Below are 26,608 nucleotides of genomic sequence, written 5' to 3'. Positions count from 1 at the left end.
ATTGACTATTCTAGAATATTAAAAGTGGCAGACGAAAAAAAAAAATATAGCTCAACTTCTCTTCTAATTACCGACCGTGTTTTACTATGGCAACTGGCTCACAGTTAAAACTTATTGGACATCATTTTAATTGTGTTCTAAAAATTGTCAGGGCTGTGATAAATTTACGACAAAGGTACATTCATCATCACCTTGTGAAGTGACTCTGGTTACTGCACTCACGCAAAACTGCTGGTCTCCCCCTCTTTTCCAAAAGGAGGTGTCAGCATTCAGGCAATTTAGGTAAATGGAGTATGGATGAAGAATAAATTATCTTGTCACATTAACAGTTTGGAACAACATTCATTTAACTCTGGGCTTCTTCAAATGCTGAGAGCCTTTGTAGTTTTGCAGCCCTTGACTTACGCAGGATGTGAACAGCTCTCACACAGCCTCCAGCATCTCAGCGACTCCGGAGTCGAGCTAATGTAATCAAGACAAGATGCAAACGAAGAACAAAACCTACACCTCACTCCAAGGAGCTGACCCACTGTTTTTACATAGCATTTGTTAGACAAAGACTGTGTCTTGTTTACAGTGCTGCATGCGTTTCTGCGTTTTACCATGTGCGAAACTATTCGTGCCCCTCATTTCATTTTATTTTTTTATTTTTTTATTTTTTAAATTTTGTCTCATGACATCCACAAATTCCATTGTATTTTATTGGGACTTTATTTAACAGACTAACATTGTGAAACAGAAAAACGATACATGGATTTTAAAATGAATTAAAATAAGAATCTGAAAGGTGTGGCGTGTATTTGCAGTTAGCCACCCAGAGTCAATACTTTGTAGAATCAACTTTCTCTGTAATTAAAGCTCCGACTCATGTTCCCATTAGTCTTACACGTCTCTAGAGATTAAATATTTGCCCTCTCGTCTTCACTCAACAGCTCAAGATTCTCGTTTGCATTACAACTTTGGCTGCAATACAATGGCTGTGATGGTTTCTGATAATGTCTTGTAGGTAAGTGAACTCCCACTCTAGGCTCAAGTCTTTCCTAGCCTCCAATTAGTCCCATTAAACCAGGGTTGTAAATTGCAATCTGTAACATTAACCTACCCATTGTCACTCTTCTATGTCAGGTTTATGAATGCTTCTTTCAAATAGGAAGTGGTCGACTGCACGCTGCTTTAAAAATCCATTATTGCGTATGCATTGCTCACCGGCAGAGTGGGGACTATGCTGTGCTGTGCCAAGTTGCGGGCGCTGCCTCGAGCTGTGAAAGTATTTTCTGTGATCTCATATGGGTGGTTCAAATCAGAAACAAAAAGTCATACATGTCCACCAGGACACAGGAAAAACAGGCAATATTTCAGTATGGAGCTAAAACACATGATTAAAGAGATATTGGGACCAATGTTTTTTGGTTTTTTTAAACTGTTATTTGGATGAATATATCTGACCACTTGTGGGTAAAAGGTGACATTAAAAGGCTGTAACAATTAGATGTGTCTTTATATTACAATACAAAATTGCAGCATAAGTGAGCACAACTGATGATGAGTCACTATACTTCCGTCAATATCATTTGCCCTCATTAACATATTTGCTTACTCCCTGCTCAGCAGTCCTCTGTCCTGTTTTTGGCCCTAGTTTCATGGTGAGAGCAGCTTGTTGGATATCCGATGTAAAAGCTGCCTTATAATTGTGCCTTCAACAGATTCTGCTACGTGAGCTACAGATCTCTGCAGCTCCTCCACAGTCACCTTTGGAATCTTGAACGTTTCTGGCCTTTGAGGGTATCGGAGCAATAGGAAATGAGAAGTTTTGCTTCCATTTCAGTTATATGTTATTTTGTGTTGGCTCATTACGTAAAGTCTCATTAAAATACAATGAAGTTTGTGACTGCAACATAACCAGAGTTGCAAGGAAGGCACTCTATATTAACTTAAAAACAGGGGTGACACCACAATTTCCTTCTGCAAGGCCTTATAAATAAAACATTTGGCTGATATTGTGGAACCCCTGCGCAGCATCCATCCCTCATTCAGACACGGAAATAAATCTTACAACACTTCTGGCTACTTATGGTCTAGTTGCTGAATTACTCACAGCATCGTGGCAGGATGTGTAGACAATGTGAACCTGCTTGAGATCCCTATCAAGGAAATGTCTTCTTATGGCAAGGACATTGCAGCCGCAGCAGTTGTCCTCCTCCACTGTGACGGACTGAGACAACCGTGAGCCAGACACCGATGTGCAGCTGGACACAAAGAGAACGGTAACGGAGTAGGGGGTGGGAGGGGAAAGACCGGTGTTAGATTGTTCAGCAGACTGCAGATGAAGTGGATTGAATAGAAATGCAGCAACAGCAAGTAAGATAACAGGGATATAATTAGCATCCCAGCGCAGGAAATCTGGGTACGAGCATGTGATAAATTCAACACTGCTTGGGTCAGTGAGTGGGTCTAACTGGAGTGGTATTGTCTCGGTGGATTACCACTTGGCAAGTGTTGACGCATGCGAAATTTGATCTGGGCTGAAGAGGCTCAAGAGACACAGAAACCAAATAGATATAAATGTGTGGGTGTGTGTTTGAGTACTTACGGACAGGAGCTGGCGAGGCGGCACAGCCCACAGCCAGGCTTCCTCATCAGGTACATGGGCCAACCGTATGCAGCCAGGGCAAAGAGCATATAATAACACACCTCCTTGTACATGTGCATCTCCACCTAAGAGGGGCAAACGCACAAAATTTGCATCAGAGCGAGTGCAACGGCAGAAACGGCACATGTCTTTCAATTCCATCAAGTAGAAATGTTATCTTTGTAAATGCGACAAGACCAGAACATGAGCAAAACTCAGGAAAAGAAACTCACAGAGTTCTTGAGGTCCAGATACCTCGTACTACGAGTGACTGGTATTCCTGACAAGAATGCTATAATGTCATTGTTGGCCTGTAGACAAAAAAACAAAAGTTACGTTTAAATTTGTATTCATTTACTTAGTTCCATTTTTAAAAAAACCAAACAAAACAAAACAAAAAAACAGGGAATCAGAAAGAGTGGTACCTGGCCCAGGACATTGGATCTTTTTGACCTCTGTGTCTGGCGGAGAAGAACCAGTCCGGCAATAATATCACTGGGCACAATGTCCAGGTCTCTGAAGAATTCTGCAAAAAGGCCGGCCACTTCCGAGTATGCATCCTGGTCATGAAAGCAACAGATATCAGGATTAAAGGGACAATACAAATGAAACCTTTGAAAAAAAATCTGTACTGAAGCAGCGAAATACTTTGATCACAGTAGCATCAATGAGTGCAATATTGTAATTAGAAAGGATTGACGCAACGTTAAGTAGGCTGTAGTATTTCTGAGGCCACAAACCATCAACCATAGTTGATGGTTTCTAACATCTCCCAGGGTCAGCCTGTCTCTCAGACTGCACATATATATCGAAGCCATTATAAACTATTACATGTTATTCAGCTTAAAGCATTTGTCGGATTTCCACACACTGAAGACATTTTGTTGTGATCAAACAATTTATTAAGTATTTCTGTCACTGGGATTTAAGTCCAACTTTTTATTCATTTAGAGAATAAAGTTTCACTTTTATTCTCTTAAATAGGGAATTGAAGCTCTTCAATTCCTGAAGAGGTTCAGGAATTGTTGTGACTCACTGATTGTGTATCCTGGGCTCTTGTGCAGCACATGAAGAACTTCAGTCTTCTGCTCCAGCTGCTGGCCTGGCCTTCTTCTAGTCTGTGTCTAACAGCGAGAAGAGCACAAAGATTTCTGTTATAGAGTCGTCATACTAAGTGAGAGAGAAGAATTTAGGGAGCCCGTTTGAACCTGAGAGTGTATGTGGTTAGGTTCCGCTGACGCCGACGGGTTGCTTTGAGTTTGACAAAAGTCCGACCCGTTGGATCAAAGGTGCACATGAGGGTAATGCAAACGCTGAGTATCACCAGCCAGTTACACGCAACGATTCCTGCAAAGAATGTCAAAAGGATATTTTAATGCCAACATAAAACGTCTGGGAGTTCATTTGTTTGCTCTCGTTTCTTATATTAAATCATTTTTTCCACATACCCAAAGCCAAGTTTTTTGCAGTGACATCAGAGCACGGCTGGTAATACTGGACAAGCCAGGCAATGCCTACTACAGCATAGACTAGCTCAACTAGTAAAATGGCTAAAAAGAAAGAAAAAAAATCAGAGAGGATTCATGTTAAAATACATTTTCAATCTAATCATATACTGTTCAGAAACAAAACTAATCGTCCGCCATAGTCTCTTACCTAGTCTGATGTAAATCACATACTGCACAGCTTCCCTGGGCTGTGTGTACAGAATGCTGCCCCTCATACTCAACCACATGATGGCGCTCTCACATATAAGGCAGCTGACGAGGATGCCCAAGTATCCTCGGCCATGGTCCACCAGCGTGACAGAACACGACAGGTCTGAGCCGTACCGAAGGCCGAAGAGAACCACGGACAGAACCACCAACCTGGGTTGGAAAGAGAAGAGAGAACTTCGTCTTCCTGCACAGATTTACTGTTAAGTCCGAGAATCAGACACAACGTTCTGTGGAGTGGTGGGAATCCATACACTGACTCACCAGATGCAGTGCAGCAAAAAAAGGAAGAGGGCGGGCAACACTAGGTCATCACTGCCAACTGACCAGCGCCGCCTAAACATCACCATCCCAGGCATCACTGCCCTGTGAGGGAAAGAAAGAGAAAGGTTTGTCAGTGTCTCGAAATTCATATCAGATCAATTTTTTACTTTTTAATCTTGCATCCAAAATGATCAACGCCACATTATTTTCTATCAAACATTTTCTCCCAGCCTGCATAGTCAACAAGCTAAAAGCAGTGATAAACGTGCAAAACTGTTATAAACCTTCAGCGTATTCTGTCAGATTATTTAGATGAAATAAAGTAAAATCTTAGAAGTCAACATTGTCAATGTGTTAGGTATCCATTTTTCATAAAAATAAACAATATCCAAAAAGCTCTACACTGAGAAGTAGAGGTGAGGGACTTGACATTTAGAAAATAATGACACGTTGAAAGGGTGCAATAGGTTAGGTAAAAAATGAAAGAAAACATAAGATTTAATAAATAATACACTTGTTAGGTGGAAAAGCTGCTTTAATTTCATGCTATCTTTAAAAAAAGACAGATTACTGTTGTTTCCTGCAGGTTAAAAATATATTTAACAGTCTAGAAAGAAAAAATCCAACCATAGAACTATTCCATGGCAACATTAAAGTGTTTAATCAGTTCGAAAAGGTTGTAAACTTATTATTAACTTAGTTTTTTAATAAACTCACATATGGCCTGTTTAGTTTTTTTTTAGGGGGGATTTGACATTTAGTCATTAAAAGCGTATATTAGGCTGACCAGCATTTAGGTTTAACTGATGAGCTTCACAGGAGTTAAAACAGAGGAAGAGGGCAAGAGTTTCAACAGCGCTGCAGTTTATAGAAGAGCCTTTAACAAGTTGTCACATAGTCATATTTCATCTCTTGTTCATTTTACTCAAGCACTGAGGAAAAAAAAAAAGAAAGAAAAGCATGCTTAGTTGCCAGACAGCTAAAGGAAAGCAGTGCATGTCTGAAATATGTCTGTTTACATGTGACTTTAACGAACTGACCGTCATTAACGGGACCATTTCTGAAATAACATACTTTCTGTTTTTTTAAATAATCAGATTTGAAAACCTACAACCAAGACAACTCTTGGTTAGTTTCAGAAAACAAACATAAAGCTTTCAAACATGCATTTATTATACAGCACTGGAAAAAAATTAAAATGATCAGTTTCTCTCATTTCACCCTTTATAGGCATGTTTGAGTAAAATAAACATTGTTCTTTTATTCTACAAACTACTGACAATATGTCTCCAAAATTCCACGCAAAAAAAATTAGTATTTATTTGCAGAAAAAGAGAAATGGTCAAAATAACAAATAAGATGCACAAGTTGATGTTATTTTAGAAACAACAATACTAATGTTTTAACTCAGGAAGAGTTCAGAAATCAATATTTGGAAGAAAAACCATGAGGTTTTCAATGGTTCAGTGCAGTGGTCTCTTTTTTTTTTACCAGACCTGTATTCCAGTAAGTATTCCACTAGTAAGTGCGATAAATAGATATTCCCTGCAGTTCATCCATAACTGCATTTGTGGACCAACTTCTTTGTACATACAGCTCTCGGTAAGGTTGTGTAGAATATTACAGAAAAAGCTGACATTTGTTCTTCGACAGCTTGGGAGAGAAAAAGATTTCAAGAAGCTTTCATCCATTCTGTTGCAAACAATCAGAAAACTGGGCATCTTGTTGTCAGCCAACACATTCCCAAGTCCCCTGGACCATAGTACTTTGAAGATGAACCAAATTCACAGTCCAGAAGCTTGGAAAGGGCAAGGCAACACTTCTGTCCTTTGTTTATGTCTAGCTAATAAAAAATGTGAACATTTTCTTCAAATGTGGCTGTTTACGGATCCTAATATAAGCGCAGATTACATTCTAATTATTTTGGATGGGACTGACAGGAAAATAGGGATCTTGTCTCCGTTTCTTGATAAAACTTCTAGATTGATGACCACATTCATTTTTCTGCCACCTTGGAGTTCTAGCATGTGTTCAAAGGCTTTATTCCTGTTCTCTATTGCCAAACAAATGATCATTTACTACTGTTGTGGCATTGGATATCACCTCAGGAGACACAATACACCAGAAATTGTCATCAACACAAAAAAGGTAAAAAGTGTTAGGCGCAGTCCATTGTTTTAGTGATCAAAGCAAATACAGCCAATGTCAATGTTTCTATAAACTGAGGATACAATAAAATCCCTTGTTTGTCAGACGCAAAAAGAAATGTTACTTCTTTTGGTTCATAGGACAAAATGGGTGCTAAAAAACAAGGAATCATAGTTTAACTTGGAAAAGAGGAGTACTAACCGGAATGCCCTAAAAATAATAAGAGACAATAAAGTAGCAACTACACATAACACAGTTTTACTCGTTGGTGAGGCTTGAATTTTCTTTATATCTGAGGAACCAAAGTTGTCAAACTTTTTAAAGATTATTTTTAAATAAATAGTGACCAAACAAAAAAAAAAAAACAAAAACAAAAACTATCGATTTCAGGTAATTTAACCAAAAAAAGTTTAACTTTTCTATACATAGATCACTGTACACAGAATTAAATATTTTTGAGAATTTATTTCTGTTAATAGAAAGAGGATGGCTTCCCTCTAATGAAAACTCAAAAATTTAATTAATGACGATAATCTATGTAAATTATGTCAATAGGAAGGGATTTTTTTATGCACCTTTGACAGAAAAATCACAAACTCAGGCAGGAAGTACAAAAAATGAAAACATAATAAGAACAAATCCTACAGATAACTTAGGAAAAAAATACTACAAAATTTAGAAAGAAAGATCTTTAGAAAAAGCATGGCTGAAGAAGAACAAGAATGAACAAGAAGAACAAGAATGTCTGCAGATGCATTTTAAATGAGAAAAAGTAAAATAATGGAGCATCGTTCTGCACACGAGTCGCAACAATCTGGAAAGAGTGAGGCCCTTTAGTTTTATATCTAGTCTTCAGAACTACGAGTAGATTTTAGTCTGAGGACCTGAAGGCTCAAGTTGGAGTATATCTAGTAATAATAGAAGGGAGCTTAAACATGCAGCACCCTGAATGTTAAAAATTAATCTTAAGATGAATAGGTAACCAGGGCAAACATTAAAAACGGGAGCGATGTGGCTCCACTGTCGGTTCATGCTTAGACTCTTTCTGCAGAGTTGTGCGCCAACTGCAAGTGCTTGAGCTTTGTCGTTGACACATGTGAGAAGTGTCCAGAGTAGACAAGAGGAAATAAAAGAATGAAAAACCACCTCCAGTTCCTGTTTTGACACCAACCTTTTTTAGAACATTTGGAAACGCTTCACAATTTAAACATTTTGGACAAGCTGTTTGAATGACCTTCAAGAGAGATTGATTTGTTAAATACAAGTAATACCAATTCCTAAAAAGATATACTGAAGTGTCAACCTACTGAAAAATTTGTTTATGCACCGTCTATGCTCAGTACATGATCAGAGCTCCTTCTGTGTGAATTACATCATCAATGTATGGTATGAAGGTGATGAGCATGTCGCTCCGTTGAGGTATTCAGACACTCCTGGTAGCAACCTGAAACTCGTCTGCAAATGCCATTGTCATAGAGTGGCTATGGAATTTAGATCAAGCCAACAAACTTGCTTGACCTGATCTCATGGTCTCCCATAGCGCAGACTGGATACAATACAAGTACAGTAGAATAACACATGACATGGCTCCTGAAACCATCATTGTCTGAGGAAAGTATTCCACTAATTTTCTCCTCAATCTAAGTAAGAAATATGTGATGTAACTTCTGGAACAGGAGTTACTTAAAAAAAAAAGGAAGTAAAAGTTGTAGCCTATGTCCAAGATAAGTTTGTGTGTGGCAGCTCTTGAAGAACTGAGTGTTACCAAAGTCATTGCCTTGTGTATATACTCCTAATTCTTGAATGGGAAAAGCAGCACAATCCTTTCAAGGCAGCAGTTATTCCAGTTTTTCTTTCAATCACTTTAATTAAGCACTCTGAACAACAATCTTTGCAACCAATTCCCTTTTGCAGCTTACCCTTCTCGTGGAGATCATCAACTGTCTACTCCTGGATCACTGTTATGTCAGGAGTGAGTAGGCCAACATAATATCTCTGTCACAAAAATATGTTTAGTAATCTCATGTAATGTTCTAATACTCTGATCAAATTAACGTAGGGTTAGATCAGTGGTTTCCAAACATTTTCTGCGCCCCTATGGATTACAAATGGCTGTCTGGTTGAAACGACGCGTGTGATGGGGGGTATCGACTTTTTTGGGGGCAAAATGAATGTACGTAGCTGAAAATAGACACCAACATCGGTAGCCTACAAGGTACTTGTTAAGCTTAAGGTGCTGTATTGATATTAGCTAGTCATCTTTTAGCTAACATTACCTGCATCCAACAGCTTTACTCAACTCAGTCGGTTAGTTTGGAGGTAAAAACTGTGAAAAGTTCTTTGCGTTTTGCTGGTTTGCTGCCGTGATTCTAACACAAACCTACGTAGCTCCGCACAGCAGCAGCAGGTCTCCTTCACAGGTGTAAACCCAGCGCGAGCGTCGTAGCGCTCATGTTGCGTTTAAAGGCGGCTCGGAAAAACAGGTTACAACATGTTAACAACGGATTAAACAGTTTTAACTGCTGATAAAAGTGACAGAGGACACAAATATGGGAAGTGTGGAAGCCTCTACTGTATCAAATTGACATAGGAATAACAGAGAGTTGGCCATTCTAAGGTAAAAACCCAACGCATACAGTGTTCATGTTTTGTTTTGTTTTTTTCCATCGAGACGGCTTCCCGCGCCCCCCTTGCAATGACACGGCGCCCCCCTAAGGGGCGCGCCCCACAGTTTGGGAACCTCTGGGTTAGATCATTAGCTGTGCGAGTTACGATCATCAGAATTAACTAAATATAGCCTTGAAATAAAGCACTATGTGTCGTCTTAATAATATGCACCACTTTTGAACTGAGTTAAATAAGATTGCTTCTTTATATTCGTCTGATTCATTGAGGTGTACCTGTATTTTACGCTTGTTTCTAATTTAATGTATTTAAATGCCATACTGAATTCACGTCTTTTTTTTTTTCTTTTTAATAGATACACAGGCATCTGAACAAATACATCAACACATTTGATGAGGTAATAAACTTTACTGCCAATAGCTTCAGACAACTGCACTGAAACAGGCTGAGGCAATACACTGTAAACCACAGCTATTAAAAAGTAGGAGCAGAAAGAACAAAATGATTTCTCTTGAAAGAGAATGACGTTTCACGTGTTCAATAAGAAAGATGTAATTTGATGAGTAACACTGAATGTAAAGAATTTTTTTTTCCCACTAACAAGAATATAGATTTTACTCAGCCAGATTAACTGCTCTGACTACTGTGACGCATTAAACTGGAAATGAGTCACTTCATGGCCCCTCATTTGTTCTGGATATTAATGTCTACTGTAAAAAGAAATAACAGGAACTTTCTCCACATAACAGGATGTTGTAACTCTTTCTTTCCTCCATTTTGGACTGCCAACAGGAAGCTGTTACTGATGGACCTGGTTTTGTTCTGAATAATTTTAATCAAAACCAGAACCTGATCGACATTTCATCATCCAGCTGAAGCTGGGGAAAAAAATGAACACGGACATTTGCCATTTCTGCTTGACAATAGAGTAAACAATAATATGAGCCATACTACTTGTTTTAATTGTATACTGTATAAAACGGATTATTTTATTCAAATTAAGGCAATTATGGGCTGGATTTCAACAGTCCTGTTTAGTTTGCTTTAATTGAACTCTACTTCATTCACCTAGAAACTCGGGTTTGTTTGGGGAGGTGACAATGCACAGTTGAACTCTGACAGCACCACAAAAAAGCAAATTCTGGTCCACTTACAAACCTAGGTCTCGGTTCAGGTAAAGTGAACTCTGGCACGGTCCGAGTGCATATGTGGATGCAGACCGCTCCAAAAGCAGGAAGTTGGATAGCTCAAGACATTCTGGGTAAATACAACCAAAAACAAACAGGCGAGCGTAGTGCTAGCGGGAGAAATGGCTCGTGGTGTTTTACCAAAGACATAAGAGAAATCCTACAACCGCTAAAATCTGATGCCACTCCATTGTGTTTGCATTTTACAAAGGAATAAGTTGCCTTCAAGTCTTCTTCAGAGGCTTTTGTGTAGTTTCCTTCAGTGGTTCTTGGTGCAGCACCACAACAGGTGAGGGGGGAAACAGGTTTTTCAAAGATTTGGTTTGAAAAACCAAATGGTGCACTGAAAGAGAACTGCACCAGCTGAAGATGTAACAAATGTAATTTTGGTCCCCAATTGGACTGAGTCTACCAGACAGGTGTAAAAAAAAAAAAAAAAAAAAAAAAATCCTCAATCTACACCCTTCCAGTGAAAAAACACAGCCTCTCCTAAAACCTCGATCTGGCTGAAATGAGGACAGTTGGAAGAGCAAGGGCAGAAAAAAACTTAACAGATAAACTTCTCCAAATCTCTTTTAGGCCAAAACAATCAGGTCAATTACACTGTGAGAGCCCACTTTTAAAATAAAAAATACATAAGAAATCAGAGACGCATTAATCAGCACTCTCCTCTGGGCAGATTGTTGAAACACTTTTTCTTACTCCCAGCAGAGACCTCAACAGTGGGGAAAAAAATAAATTGACATAATTATTAATCAGAAGAGAATTCAGGATTTATGATCCATTCTTTTTCTAGTGCACACCTGCACACTTTCCTCTGGGAACTATTTAACACAACATGAAGACACTCAGTTCATACAGTATTTTATGCACTTTACTTAAAAGAAATATAAGTTAGTATATTGGAATATAACAAAATCAATATGCAGTCAGTGGAAAAAGAAAAAAAAACATTTTCATGAATGTCAATACAGAAAAAAAAAAAAAAAAAACGAAGTTGTTTTTTTTCCTGTTTGGCTTCACACAGAACTGTACAGGAACTTATTAAATCCTGTTCAACAAGAGAACAACATTTAAACAATGTCGTTTGCTCATTGAGGTTTGTACCTCATCCTGAAAGTACAGCACTTTCAGGATGAGGTTTGAACCTTGACTGGGCTGCTGTAGATTTATTGCAGGACTTTCTTTCAGATCATTCTTTCATACGATTTTCACGTATCACACCTCATGGTCAATTTAAACATGTAGTCGTCCCACCACAGATCTTAATTTCTGAGATCAGTAATCTGCTCAAAACACCAGTCAGAGCTGGTCAGACATGCCGATCATTTAATTAGGCACATTTAATCAGCAGCACCTGGTTTTTACTTTTACTCTTAGATCCTATGGAAGCAGCTAGAGTCACAGCTTCTCCATTGTATTTTGTCATGCGATTTGTAAAACAAGGTCAAATTTAAGTATTTTGAGAACCTGGAACGGATCAGGTTATGTTTGTTATAGTCCGAAGCACAAGGCAATAGAATCAAAAGAGGATGCACTTTTCATCCAACTAGTTCTGGTTTCAAATCATATCTGCAACTGTTTTCACAACTCCAGTATATATCACAACCCTTCAAAGTCTTCATGAGCAAAGAAGAAAAACAATAGTTACTCAATACAACAAAAGTTCTAGTAAGAGTCCTTGCAGCACAAAAGACTGAGTGTGAAAATCAGCTTTTCTCCACACGTCTATTAATAATAAAAGGTGTAGATATGCAGGGACTTGCAGTTTGTGTTAATATCTGTTACTTTCACTTACAATGGTTTTCTGTTGTCAAATCACTGAATTGTCATTGTGCAGAATAACCCTACACCAATATTATCACAAGTGGATTTCTAGCAGTGATTATTAGATTACTGCAAAATATGAATTTGATTTGTTCCACGTTCAATTAGACAAAATTATCTTACCAGGTTAATGTATGGTGGCATTCAAATATATTTTGTCCTTTTAAAACACACAAAAAATATACAACTTATGGGAGCTGGCAAAACGTTAGGAAAATAAACCTATCCCAATTTGTAATGAAATATCTGTGCCTTATTAAGCAGCTCTTGCTTTCAATCAACATAAAATTAAAACTCTGAATCGTAAAACGTCTGAAAAGGACAGGAAGCAAGCACTCAAAGACATGCTTTGATAACTGTAGATTTTGTTTACATTTAAACGGCGTTTTGACTAAATTCCGAGAGGTTAGAGTCCTTGTCAAACGGCGTTTTGACTAAAGTCCAAAGGGTTGGAGTCCCAGTTGACAGCGTCTCAACTAAAGTTCTACAGCTTTTTATTTCTCTTTCTCACTGTTTACGTTTAAATTATGTTTTTTAAATCTCTTTCTCACATGCTGTTTTTATTTTAATTATGTAAAGCACTTTGAAATGCCTTGCTGCTGAAATGTGCTATACAAATAAAATTTGATTGATTTTTGATTGAATTAAAAGCAGCATCTACAAAATATTGTCTTGGCAATATTTATTTTTGTAATCTACCAGACCTAACATTACAGTGACAAATGCCATTTACAACTCTAAAACATAATGTACTATTTTGATCATGCTAATTGTGTGCTATAATCAATACAAGCCAACTATTTCTCTGCATTTTATTGATTCAGACTCAAACAACATTGGTTCGTATAATACTATGAGACCAATTTTAGAAGGTGCAAATCATAAATCAGTCAATCGCTGCATCACCAAGTTTCATATGAATGGCTGTCATATTAGATTTTGATGTTGGAGATGGTGGAAGACCTCCAAACTTCAATGTCATAATTTCAACTTTAGAGGTCATTCAAATTGACTTTTCCCCCCAAAAATGGGACACTGACTCCATTGTCTGATCACACATTGAAATCAAACACAAGTCCAAATTTGAACTGGTCATCAAAAGTACAGAGTTTCCTACAAAAAAAATACAAAATAATCCCAAAGCATCCCAGAACACTTGCAGACATTAAACATGTGTTCGGGGCAATAATGTGATAAAATAACAATAGTTTATTTTTCAAAGTTTATTGTGTGTTCCAAATTAGAAGTCAGTATTACATTATGCTATGTACTTCATACTGTAATGGTCAATAACAAAGTTGTCTTATTCCATATAGTGAAATGTGTAAACAGCATCATAACTTTTTATATTTCCGTCCAAGTAGTGGGTCAGAGAGGTCAATAAAGCACCAGAATAATCCTTATATTGATAAATCATCAATTTGTGCAGTGATGACAACAAAATCCAGCCAATCGATGGTGCAATCAGCTTTGCGCAGTCAGTAATGAGTATAGGGCTCTTTGAGTCTAATTTCACAGAAGACGACTAATGTCTCAGTGTTCCATCCTCACTAATAGCTGTTGCCTCCTTAGGGGCCTTCCCATCCATCAACCAAGAGGATGTCAGCCTATTAGCGGTGCAGTTTGGCCGCTACTGTTGACATTAGCAGATGCACTTATTGTTCTCGCAAAAGTCAAATGCTTAGATATTATGATGACTTATAAGTGCACAGCAATTTGTTTGTCTTTTCTTTGTGTCGTTGTTTGCTTACAGTAATTCTGCTAAAACTACAAGAAAACCAAAAGGAAATCTGAAATGCATCTGAATGCAGATTTGGGATACTGTTATGAAAAAGGTATAAAAAAAAAAAAGGTTAAAGGTGCACCTTATTTAGGAAAGCAATTATTAATTAAAAATGATCCATACAGTAACTATTCAAAAGCCCATTCAGCGCATTGCAAAAGTATTAATACGACTTAAACTTTTCCACATTTTGGAAAAACTACAAACCTCGGTATCTTTACTGGGTTTTATATGTGACAAAACAAGTGTTATAGAATATAGTGCATAATTATAAAGTTGAAGGAATAGGATACATTGTTTTCAGGATTTTCTTCTCATTTTTTTTTTACAAATGAAAATCTGAAAAGCATGGTAAGGGTTTGCATTTACCACACATCTATCTTTCGCAAAACCATGTTTTGCAGCAAAAATAGATTCAATTCTTTGGTGCAACACCTCTATCACCTATGCACATCTAAAGATTGAAACTTTAACTCATTCTTCTTTGCTAGTCTTAAACCAGATGAGACTGGATAGACGATGTCAGGAAATCTAAGATTTAAAAACTTGCCACAGGTTCTCAGAATGGCCTAGTTAATGTCCAAACACAAATACTTTTAACAGGTCATAAATATATGACCTGAACCATTTCATTGTAGCTGTAATTTCATACTTGGGGTTATTTATCTGTCGTTCACATCAACTCGAAACAGGTTTGCAGACGGTGCAGAAAGAAAGCTCCCACGGAGCATGATTCAGTTAATACTGTATTCCGCTTTCTTAAAAATAACACATTTTTACAGTGCACAACTAACAGTTGTCCTGTCAACAGGTTCTCTCTCCTGTCCTGTGGATCTGTGTAGCTCCTCCAAAGTTACTATGGGTCTCTTTCGCTATGAAAGTCCCCAGTCTGTTAGTCTATTAGGGTAAAAATAAAAATAAATAAATAAATAAAAAATAAAAAATCTTGGTAGGTTTGCAACATTTATAGTTTTTGATGGCTGAATGATACTCAGAGATATTTAAAGCTTTAGATATTGTTTCAGGACCTAACAATGCTTAAGCCCCTCTACAACTTCCTACGTGATCAGTCTGATGTGTCCCTTAGTCTTCATGATGCCGTTTTCTCACCAATGTTCTCACAAAACAGCTGGATTTATCCTGAGATTACATTGCACACAGGCGGATGCCATGTGCCAATTAAGTGACTTCTGTAGGCATTTGGTAGCACCAGATTTTATAAAGGGGCAGCAGAGAAAACAGAACTTATCACAAAATGAATGCCACGCTTTTTAGATTTCTGTGCAGAAAATAAGTAAAGCTATGAGTCCTTTTCTGTTCATTTTAGCGTCATAGTTATATTTTATTTTGGTCCATGATATAAAATCAAACAGAAACACACTGGTTTCTAGTCCTAATATGACAAAATGTGGCAAAGTTCAAAGGGTAGGAATAATTTTGCAAAGTATTGCAAAATAACTGGTTTAACATTGAGCTTTTACATGTCTTTCCCCCTCCAAAATTCACACACACTTACCCGGCGCCTTCAATTAATTATTTGTAGCTTGTTTTCTTCGCAGTCATACCCTGATTAGCATTACAGATTCATGGTGTTCATAGTTCATTAAATAAACTTTGACCAGTGAAGTGACTGTTGAGTCTAACACTCTCCTTGCAACTTAAAGGTGGTAACTCAGCGCCAGAGTTAGATTAGAGTAGATTAGCCAAGAATTTTAAATCTCAGCAAGTTATTTAATTGTGTCTGGTCAGCGGTTCAAGAAGGACAGCTAAGACAGAAGAAGAGATGAGGGAAACTGCAAGCCCGAATTTGCTTTTAAAAAGAAGTTTCTCTAACGCAGCAATCCAAGTAAATACTCTTGAAATAAGAATAAGACTATTTAAATTTTTGGATGTCAATGTATATTTTGTTTGCTTTATGATTTGCCATACGTCCTAAACCCCATTGATACCAAAATGCATTATAATATATTGAGTGCAGACACAGAAAGAAGAACATGAAGAATAACCTGACCTTACAGCGACATTTGAAAGATTGTGATAGAGAATAAAATACATTGATTATTTCAAAAATAGCACCCAACACTGAATCTTTCTAAAGATGATACTGATCAATAAAACTGAACTGAAAATGGCCAAACACACTTCCAAGTCTGGCTCCCGTTCCACTGAACATGATGTGCCCTCTTCTAAATGTGAAAGATAATACATTTCAGCAGAGATCCTGTGCTCCAGTATGCGATACGTACTCCATGATTCGCTCCATGAGTCTCCTTGGTACTGTTCAGTGAAAATTAAAAACCAATTCATTATTGATGCAGTGGGAGTGGGGGAGAAGCTTCCCAATATTAATAATGAGTTGAAGTTTCACTTTGTATTGAGAACCTTCCTCCTCAAGCAGTGAATAAAGCCAGTGTTAAGCCTAAAGCACAGGACACATCTTTCTGTCTGCATAAAAACCCAAATCTAAATGTCCAGAACCTGACCCTCTATGGTAGCTCTACTAATCAAGCAAACACTTCCATCCTAAACTGCTGCTCTAGACTCTGCTATAATATGCATTCGGCATGAGTCATCCAAACTAAAACTCCCATCCCGAGTGTCTCCATCTGCGACCAAATGACATATGTGTTTTTGAAAAGGCTGGGATATATTGCTGCATCTGAGCAAATGTTTTGTGCCCCAAACACAGTGTGCTCCTGTGTGCCAGGCCGATTCCCACGTGACTACGTAACAATGAAGCAACAACAATGCCAGGGCTCCCAGTATTTCCCAATGGCTTTGTCCCCGATAGAGATAAACAACGACAAGGTATGCTGTGGCTTATCTAGACTGTCTGAAAGATGGTTGCATTTGAACATCAAGCAAAAAAAAAAAAAAATCTAATTTCTATTTCAACATCTATGTACATCTCTCAGCTGAGTGATGTAAACAGCAAATATGTATGTAGTTCCCATTGCTGCAAAGCATTGCATTGAGAACTCCCCTGCTCTCAGTGCTCAAATATCTACGGAAACACGGCCAAATAGAGCAATAAACCACAGTGCCGAGAGAGCCAATGACACTAGATCGGGATCTAAAACCAGAGGGCCAGCACTGGTTTCCATTCCTTGTTTTGCTCAAAGTAGGTTGATCTGGTATGACTAGCAGCTGGTGTTTTAGTTTCCCACTCCTCCATCTCACACAGCGAGCCTGCTGCAGCAACAGCAGCATCAAGAACAAGCTGTGGCACACAGACTGCTGCTCGCAGCCTCATTATTTTTACCACACTCCCTACCTGTGTAACCTGCTCATCTATCACCTCAATATGCACGGCAAGTAAACACCCAAGCTGTCCATCGAGCATTTCCAAACACGCGGATCTTAGAAACTGGTTTTGAAAACAAACAAACAGCCGACAAATACAAATCCACCATCACAACAGAGACACACGAGTGTGTACTTTGAAGGATGTGGAAGATCAGATGAACAGAAGAGCTTTATAATCTTCTAATCTCAAGACATATGCTTGTTGATTGAGATTATGCTTGTTGCCAAGCATTGCACTCTAATTTCTGTAATAACATGAAAGTAACGCCTAAATCTACATTTCTAATTGTGTGTACTTATGAATGTTTTTATGTACCTCTTAAAACTAAATATCATTAAAAAATTAAATGTGAGTCAATGCTGCAAAATGATAGTTCCATCACAGACATTTTAACATTTCAATGCCATAAGAAATTGGGTCACCATACAGCTGTGTCTTAAACCAATGTTAAGAGTCCAGTTAACAGTAAGAATGTGGTTCTGGAGTTCGTTTTAAACTGAGTTGTAGCAAAACAAAGTGCGTTGTCATTTCCTTTGGTTTTTGGTGGTGACAATCTTAAATCCAAACATGTAAATTTGGTTGTAGCTGAAGGCTAATAACCCTCACCTATAAAGTACTTATAAGTGTCTATAACTAAAGTGTAAGTTCTTTAATAGCTTTAGCAAAACTAAAAAAAAAAAAATTAAAAAATGTACTTGAAAGTCCTTGGCAATGACAGCTTACAATGTCTACTGTTTGCAGTTCTGGTTTCAGGCATTGCTGAAGCATGATTTTGATCCATCTTCCACACAAAATGTCTGTGGAAGATGACAGACATTTCCACAGACATTTGGGGAAATGTCTGTGGAAATGACACAGACATTTCTGGTGTCTGCTTCTGTACTCTGATATCAACTCAGTCTGTAGCTCTTTAATAGGATTTATTTTCTTGAGATTTTGGCTGTGGAGATTTACCAATTCTCTTGGTAGTTTGGGGCAATGTGTGTCAAACATCATCATTTTCCATTATTGGGCGTTTTGGCAACGATAAAGTTGAGAGGGGTGAAGAGAACACTTCCACACATCTTGTCATGTTTCTTGTTAGGTTGTTGAGAAACCTTTTCAAAATTAAAATTAAACTGGTCCAAATTAGGAAAAATGAGACCGATACGGTTTCTAAATACAGACGGGTTTTAGATATTTTTTATGAGTTTCAATGCGTTTAATTTTATTCATGCTCTTACTGCTTATTTCCTGAGGTCATTCTACTTTATTACACAAAGTGGGGCAAAGTTGTTTTGATTTCTCTGCATGAAATGATGGGGTGTTACAGATATATGGCATGAATCTCATGTCAATAGGCCACAGGCATGACTTTAACCAGTTCCACACTTCTCTCATTGTGTGTATGCACCGTTTACTTTGTGCAGCACTGAAATAACTACATGTGGAATATTTACAGAACATCATAAGTAGTTTTTCGCAAAAACTGTGTGGAACAAGTTGCGACTTGAAATGAATGACTAAGTGCATTTCTGTCATTTCAAACAGCCGCAAAAACATGTGAACCAGAAACGCAGGGCTAATGCTAATAGAACTTAGTGCTAAACAGTCAAAAGAGACAGACATTGTCCTCAACTCAGCCATAGGGTTAAGTGCAACCACTGTGAGTCAAGTATCACGTGGAGAGAGCCGTCCTGTTCATGACCATACACGGCTTCCCCACAGGTTGAGAACTTGCCTGCGCTGGTGGGTGTTGTGGATGCAATTTATGCATGTTCCTTTAATACCTTCACAAATGGGCAACTCTTTCAAGTTGTTTAGTAACTGCCAAACAAACAGAGATATAGAAACTCTTGAATACTTCCTGTTTTCTAATCTATTCAAAGTTTCATTTTGAAAACGGCTCAAAATTTGAGCTTGCTTCATAAGCCACTTAAAAGCTCATGGAGTAGCTTACAATGTCTTGAAACAATCAAATACATAAAGATCGACTGCATATTTTAATAAAACCACAGAAGAGCTGATCACACTTTTCCTGGCTGATTCAGATTTCCAGTTTTTTTTTTATTTACTCTGATCTGCCAATTTCTACTTTTTAATTCTTAAGGGCTATAGCACATAAAGTTTTAAATCCAACAGAAAATGAAAGGATTACAAGATTATCCCCATTCATGCACCAAAGCACGTCCCAAGGGTTTTTTTTATTTTTTTTTTATGTATTCCCATTGATGTGTCAGAGTAAATCGTCTAGGCTGATGAAAGAGGAAAACCAACTTCTGTGTTTTCAGCATCCAACCTAATGATCACCAATCAGAGAAAATCACCCAATTCTGATCCCTGGTTGATTGATGCATCTCAAAACACATTTTTATCAAGAGAAGTGGTTTCCCAGACTGCAACCAGCCTATCTTATTGTTATAACAGAACGTTACAACTCTAATTTCTGCTCGAGACGGTAAAGGCAGGCTGAAAATGGCCTGGCATGTTGTCGAGTGCTGGGCAGACAGGCCACTAAGAATCTCTGCAGAAAATGTTGAAGTTATGTTGGTTTGGCATGACTGTATGTGCGCAGAGCTGTCCCAAATCTCTACCTCCTCTGCTCGCTGCCATCCATCCATCTGCTCCAGTCTGTCTCTTTTGTGCCTGGGTCAGAGTTTCACACTGCTCAGATCAAGATTCTCTCCGGCATTTGTCACACTGTTCGCTCTTCTGTTGCTGCCGTCTTTAATTATCCCATCCCTCCCCATTGTGTCACACCAGAGCGGCTTTCTGTCCATCCTAAAGAATCTCACCCTCTCTACATCTCACCCTCTTTCTTTCGCATCTTCCTTCTTCCCATCCTCACGCTCGCTCCTACCCACACACTCATTCAGTATTCAATATTTTAGAGGACATTTATGAGCATGAAAGTGAGCATGTGCATCTGCACCATTTTTGGTGCAGAGGAAACCTACATTTCCCCCCCCTTCTAGCCTTCCCCGACCCCCTCCTCTTCCTTATCTAGCTAATCCAGATTCGGGTTTTGGTTGCGTGCTGCTCATCTTTTTTTAGCCTGAAAGCCATGTGCCACTCACTCCTACTCTCCCTCTGCCTCTTTCTCCATCTTTTTCTCCCACTACCACCCACTCAATCCCTTTCACCTTTTCCCACTCCATTTTCTCTTCCTTCAGTCGATGTGATAGTATGCGCAGCAGAGATTGCATGTGCATGCATAAATGTTGTGTTTGCGTGTATTCGACTATGCGTCAGGATGGTAACATATGTGGTCTGCCATCCTGTCTGTGCTACACTGCCCACAAACATGCAGGGCTTCATTTGTGATTTTATCTGGTCAAATACCAAGAACAAAAAAAATGCAGCTTTTTCCCCCTCCATGCAACACTTCACTGCAGCTACAGGTTTTCAGCAGTGTGTTGAATTTTTCATGTCTTATTGATATTTCTCAATGCAGGTGCTCACAGATTTCTGCAATTTACAGATGGTGATATGCAGACAAGCTAAAGACACCAGTTTGGAAAAAAAATTATGTGTGCATCATCACTAAAAAGCAGTGTAATTACTTGTTTGCAGTAGACATGAGTTGGGATCAAATTCTTACAGAATGACAACCTTGAGTAAAAATACAATAATTTTACAGTATCTGCCCAAAAAAGCAACCAATTAAAATGTAATAAGATTATAATCTTATCCATAAAATATACCTGAAATTTGATTTTTTTTTTTTTTTTTTTAAAAAGGTAAAGAACTAGAATACCTTTAAAAATAAAAAATAAAATTAAAAACCCAGGTGACTCCTGCACTTTCTGTGGTATTTTAATAAAATCTGGCAATTTAAAGCCTAGGTGTGGAATGATAACAAATTGTGTCATACTTGGAGCCAAAACTTTTTAAAACATTGGCATACCTTGACACAGACAACTACTGCATGTCTACTTTCCAGAGTCTCACCCACTCATCGTATTCAAAAGAAATGCAAGTAAAAGAGTACAGAAATGCAAACTAATGGGATATAACAGATGATTTTTAACTAACGCAAATGTGTGCATTTTATTGCTTGTAATTGCTTGTGAATATGTTTCTCTTGTCTGAGATGCACACTGTTTCTGTTCTCTCACCTCTGTACCCCACCGCAGATTTTAAAAATTTGGTTCATTTGGGTCATTATAGGGAAAGCATGAAATGCAGTTTGCAGTGTCTTTGAAAAGAGTACAGATTTCTATTCAAATTTTAGGTCAGATTTTCCTAAAATCTGCATCCCTTGGTTAAAGCCATAGCTAGTAGCAAGGATGCTACAAAGGGGTAAAAAAAATAATAATAAATTGCACAAAGAAAAACGCCCAAAAGATGCACATCATCCATAGATGTACTGAACTAAGTCGTCAATAATTAGAGAAATTATGGAAACACAATAAAAAAAAGCTGGTCTGGGAAACTGACAAGAAGCTGACAAAGCCATCAGTAAAGAGACTGCACAAATTTCCAACAAGTTCTGATTGAAAATGTGAAATACTCTAAATATTAAACATTTTTGGCCCCTGAACTTCAGGTGTCAGCTGGAAAAATTAGGACAGACAATTAGCTTAAATCATCAAAACAAATTCCTCTCAGGAAAAAAAAAAAAAGAAGGGCCAAGTCAAGAGTACAGACTTGGATTTAACAGAAACAGGCTTTTCTGTTGAGACTAATAAAAGAAAGTTGATGGTTTTGTGCAAGATTAGTCGCATCTGCCCACTTGGAGAAATTCTATTCAAGATCAATGACATCACATGATTGCCGATAGCATTTCTTTCCCCCAAAACGTCTTGGCAGAGTGTGAATAACGCCATCTGTTTCTCTCATTTAGTAGAGCAAACTGAGGTTTCATTTCATTAGTAAATGATAAAGTCGAGTTAGCTAGCCTATGCAGTACTCAATCCCTGAGCCGTATGGAAACTACTTACCTACAAACTCATGAACATGGTACGTTTATATTCCAGCAACAAAAATGATTAAAGATACAAATTTCCTGTTGGAATCAATGTTCAATACAGCTTTTATATTTAATGTTTAAAACCATTCCAATATTGTCTACATGGTCTAAGATATTCCCCATCAAAGTCATGTAAGGTAAGAAAGGACAAAAATGCAAAAACCTTCAAGAAAACCTGAAAAGCAATAGTGATGACTGAAGGTAAAATGTATTAATTCTTGTATTTTAGTTTACAACTCAACAGAAATTTCAAATGGCTTCTGTTTAAAGCGCTGACTGCAGCCTGGTGAGTTACAGCTTCACTAATCAGTTGTTATGCAACGGTAATATATTTAGTTGCATTACACCTGTGCTTACTGACCTACTTGTTGATCTAAAAAAAAAATTATTAATCTCTGATCTATGGATGAAACACGACTTCACACACTCGACTATACACCTGCTCAGAGTTAAGGGGGCTCCCGAGAAGAACAAATGAGCCATGATTTCTTTGCATTTGTTTAAGCAGCAAACACTGAAAAAGAACCACTTGAATGGCTGATCTACTGCCTGCTACCTCGTCTTCAGAGCAGGATCAGTCTTTAATTAGCCGAGAAGACAAAAACCCGAGCTTGGTCCTGTTAAATCAGATTAAATTAATGAGCAGTGGCAGGCCGTCAGGGTTTTCAAGGTATTCAGAGAAAAAGCCCCAAGTATACACAGAAATTAAGTAATATTTTATGTAACAATTTTTGACAATAGCAAATGACTTCCTTATATAACATAACTGTGTGAAGTGACCGACCTATGTTTCTTTCTGTGTAATTACCACCAGGATCACATCAAATAACAGTGATTCTGATTAAACAATAGTTGTTGTTTTTTTTTTATAGTCTTTCAATTATATTAACAGTGAACCAGATTTTGCTGTTTAATAACCCAAAAGCTGAAAATAATTTGAATCATTACTTTTACAGTTAAAAGTATGCAAATATCGTATACTTTTGGAGTGAAGTAACCTTTTTACTGTAGCTGAGTGGATTTTTGGAGAAGTGCTTGTTTGAGGCTCTGATTATATTCAGACAAAGGCATATAGCCCAAATCAAGTGACGATTTTAAAATGCTTTTTATTTTGACTTTTATAATAATTGCAAGGAATTCTACAAAATGTTGTCATCACCCATAATGATCAGTCGATGTTTCGCTTACCGATTGAAGATATTCTAGCTGAGCTAGAGATGTTTTTTTTTTTGTTTTTTTGCCCGAGACTGAGCTGGCGCTATAATGGAGGAATCCAATCAAATCCAATTCATTGTCAGTTAAAATAGAATACAATACAATTCAGTAGAATAGAAACAGCTTTTATTGTTCCGCAAAAAGGACATTCAGGTGTTACTTGATTTTAAACTTTTCCCTTTTCAACAAAGTGACGCCATTAAAAAAAAATTGTTAAAATACACTGCATTAATCCTGATTCATAAGCCATTTTCAGGTTTGTAACTGTAAATAATGTTAGCAAGATTGCTTTAGTTGGAGCTTATAAAGTCATCAGTTTCAACTGTGATCTGCCTGCCTCACTGGTGGTATTGGTGAAGCGTTCCTCAGGAATCGCGCCATTTGGATGGAGATTGCTTAACTGTGAAAGCCACAGTTCGTCACTTTTAATGAGCCACTAGTGAGAAGTGGGAGCTGGTTTGCAGCACAAGAGGAAGTGGCATCTGAAATATCCCCTTGTCAGAAACTGACAAAGCAAGAATATATGCCTTCTTCCCTTACACTGATACAATATAAATTGTGCGGACTGTATGTATTCAGTCCTATATCACTGCATGCTTCCACAACCAAAAATATAACATAAGCTCTCTGTGTAAAGCAACTGTCAATTTTAACATACCAGTAAATTCAACTAGTAGACTGATAAAGAGAGTTAACTGGGTTAATTTTGAGGTCTGACCTGCTAATTACAGGTTTTTTATTGTAAGAACTAACACTTCAAAGCTATCTGCTACGGGTTTTATTGTGGGACGTAGTAATTTCATTTCAAGAGAAAAAAAAAAAAGAATTTACAATATTTTTTTTTCATTTATACATCAAAGTAAATGAGCCTTGTATCTTGTTTTTATGAAACTGTATGTGTATGTTGTGTCACTTTTGTAATCTGATGAGAAGGGGGAGGGGGGGACTTACAATTTTAGAAAATGAAACCTCCCAATCATCAAAGGGAACTGATCCAAGGAAAATTAGCTGATTGATTGGTGCATCTCTAAAATCAATTGATCTACAATCATCTATGCTCCAACACTGCATGAGAGACATACATGAACAATCTGTCAGGGAAATGACCACACATCCTCTACACAAGTTGCAAAAAGATGGGATCTTTTTACAGATCCAGGTTGGAATAACATCCCTTGCTTGACCAGTTCTGAACAAACTTTAAGCTAGGCTAAAGTTTTGCTGTAAATAAGCGGCGGGGGGTGGGTGGGGGGGGGTCTGCTGATGTTTCAGTATCTTTTACAACTTAAACAATTAAAGAATGCGCTTAAGTCATGGTTAACTGCAGCTCTGGGGTGCAGCAGCATTTTTATGTGTAAATCCAACAAGTCGATCTTTGGGAATCAGTGTCCATTGTAGTCTATTCAGCAGGGCATGGAGAAGAGCACAGAAATGTGTTCCAACCAGCCATGAAACTCGGTTTGAAAGCTGGGTCACACTACTTGCTGTGCTGCCTTGTGTGTGTGCGTGTGTGTATATAGCTAGAGGCAGCGCAACAATGCTCAGTATCGTCATCGTGTTACTGCCGCTCACCTGTGTTTTGACGATGCCTAGCCGAGACCCACTGCATCGGTTCCGCTCTCTTTCCCATATCCTTCCCTTCCGACAGTCCAGCTCGTTCGCACACCGGATCACCGGTCAGGCAGGGTGAATTTTGAAATGTCTCACCGTTTGATATAAAATAACCATGCAGACGTCATTGCAACCACCGACACATGAATGGACCCCCAACACATCAAAGCCGTGGAGCCTCCTCGGTTATCTACCGGGTGCCAGGTAGACCCGACACATACCATCCAGCAGCCAAATTAATTACACAACCGCGTCGACGGCGTTCGGAACTGACAGCTCGGTCCTCCGCCTGATTTGCAACACGGCTGCGGCTCTTCACGGAGCAGCGTGGATCATTTCCCATTCCCTTTCGTCAACGCTCGGCATGATGATTCCTGCTTGATGGAAGATAGAAAATCCCTTGCGTTTTTTTCACGACCAGGACGAGCTCTTCTCCGGGGTTTTGTGGTGTAGTTTAGTGGCTTGAGTGTGCCATCAGCCGGACAACTCCCGAATCCTGTCACGGACTAAAACGGAGGCAGCCTTATTCCGACAATCAAGCCCATCCCCTGAGATATTCCCCACTGAAATATACGTACTAACTTGCTACTCCCCGTCTGCGGAGAGCTGCGTAAACGCCGTGAATGGCTAGTTTACGTTTAGCTTTATGAACCGTTCGCTGTGGACAGTTTGGGAATCTTGCGGAGAAATGGCGACACCAGTGGTTTGTGGATACCAGGGAACTGGTTCAAATAGAGTAGTGTGTGTTGAGGGATTGCCGCTCCCCTCTGTGATGTCATCCAGAAAACCCTATGGAAGATCCGACAACGTGTGTTGTTTTTCTGTTCTTTTGTCAGAAAGCAAGCTGTCTTTCCTGAAGGATATGATTAAAAATATGACAGTAAATTGCTTAAAAAAAAAAAAAAGACAGACTTCTGGAACAAACCCGTCCTTTTAAGGTTCTGCGCATGCTCATGACCTATGGCGGTGTTTTTCGGCGTTTGTCGTTTCCACAGTGACGACATAGCGATGCAGGAAGGATACCAACTGTGATGTGAAAATCAATTTATAAAACTGATTTTTCTTTTTGCGTAAAATCAACGTAGAAACGTTTTTACGTAAAAACAACGTTTTTAGAAACAAACGCATGTGAAATCATGCAATATACTTTGTGTTTGGGAATTAGGCTACAGTAAATTACTAAAGACTAAAGTAAACATTTCGTTGGTGCTGATTCACAGCGAGCCCGATGTGTTCCATCTAGAGACTGTCACATCTGACTAGTCAGGACAACAGATTTTAACATTATACCCACCAAAGTGCGTAATTAGAAAATAATACAGAATAGAAGGATTCTTAGTATCTCA

The 26,608-nt window shown here is 38.3% G+C and overlaps 1 protein-coding gene across 1 annotated transcript in view; it reads right to left on the bottom strand.

Moving 5' to 3' along the window:
- The window catches only part of dagla (diacylglycerol lipase, alpha), a 40,602-nt gene extending 14,424 nt beyond the window's left edge, over positions 1-26,178 (bottom strand). The window contains exons 1-10 of the mRNA XM_015000772.2: positions 25,224-26,178; positions 4,609-4,710; positions 4,286-4,497; positions 4,078-4,179; positions 3,838-3,976; positions 3,666-3,753; positions 3,055-3,189; positions 2,863-2,940; positions 2,591-2,715; positions 2,096-2,246 (exon numbers count right to left, since the gene is read on the bottom strand). Of these exons, the coding sequence (XP_014856258.2) occupies positions 2,096-2,246; positions 2,591-2,715; positions 2,863-2,940; positions 3,055-3,189; positions 3,666-3,753; positions 3,838-3,976; positions 4,078-4,179; positions 4,286-4,497; positions 4,609-4,703 (1,125 nt within the window). The 5' untranslated portion in view covers positions 4,704-4,710; positions 25,224-26,178. The remainder of the gene's footprint in view (positions 1-2,095; positions 2,247-2,590; positions 2,716-2,862; positions 2,941-3,054; positions 3,190-3,665; positions 3,754-3,837; positions 3,977-4,077; positions 4,180-4,285; positions 4,498-4,608; positions 4,711-25,223) is intronic.
- Between the last annotated feature and the right edge of the window lie 430 nt (positions 26,179-26,608).

This window comes from Poecilia mexicana, unplaced genomic scaffold (genome assembly GCF_051168715.1).
Source record: "Poecilia mexicana isolate PSO_F unplaced genomic scaffold, ASM5116871v1 scaffold_3, whole genome shotgun sequence".
In the NCBI taxonomy this organism is placed as follows: Eukaryota; Metazoa; Chordata; class Actinopteri; order Cyprinodontiformes; family Poeciliidae; genus Poecilia; species Poecilia mexicana.
The sequence above is the reverse complement of the archived record's forward strand: the minus strand, read 5'-3'. Positions and strand labels throughout refer to the sequence as shown.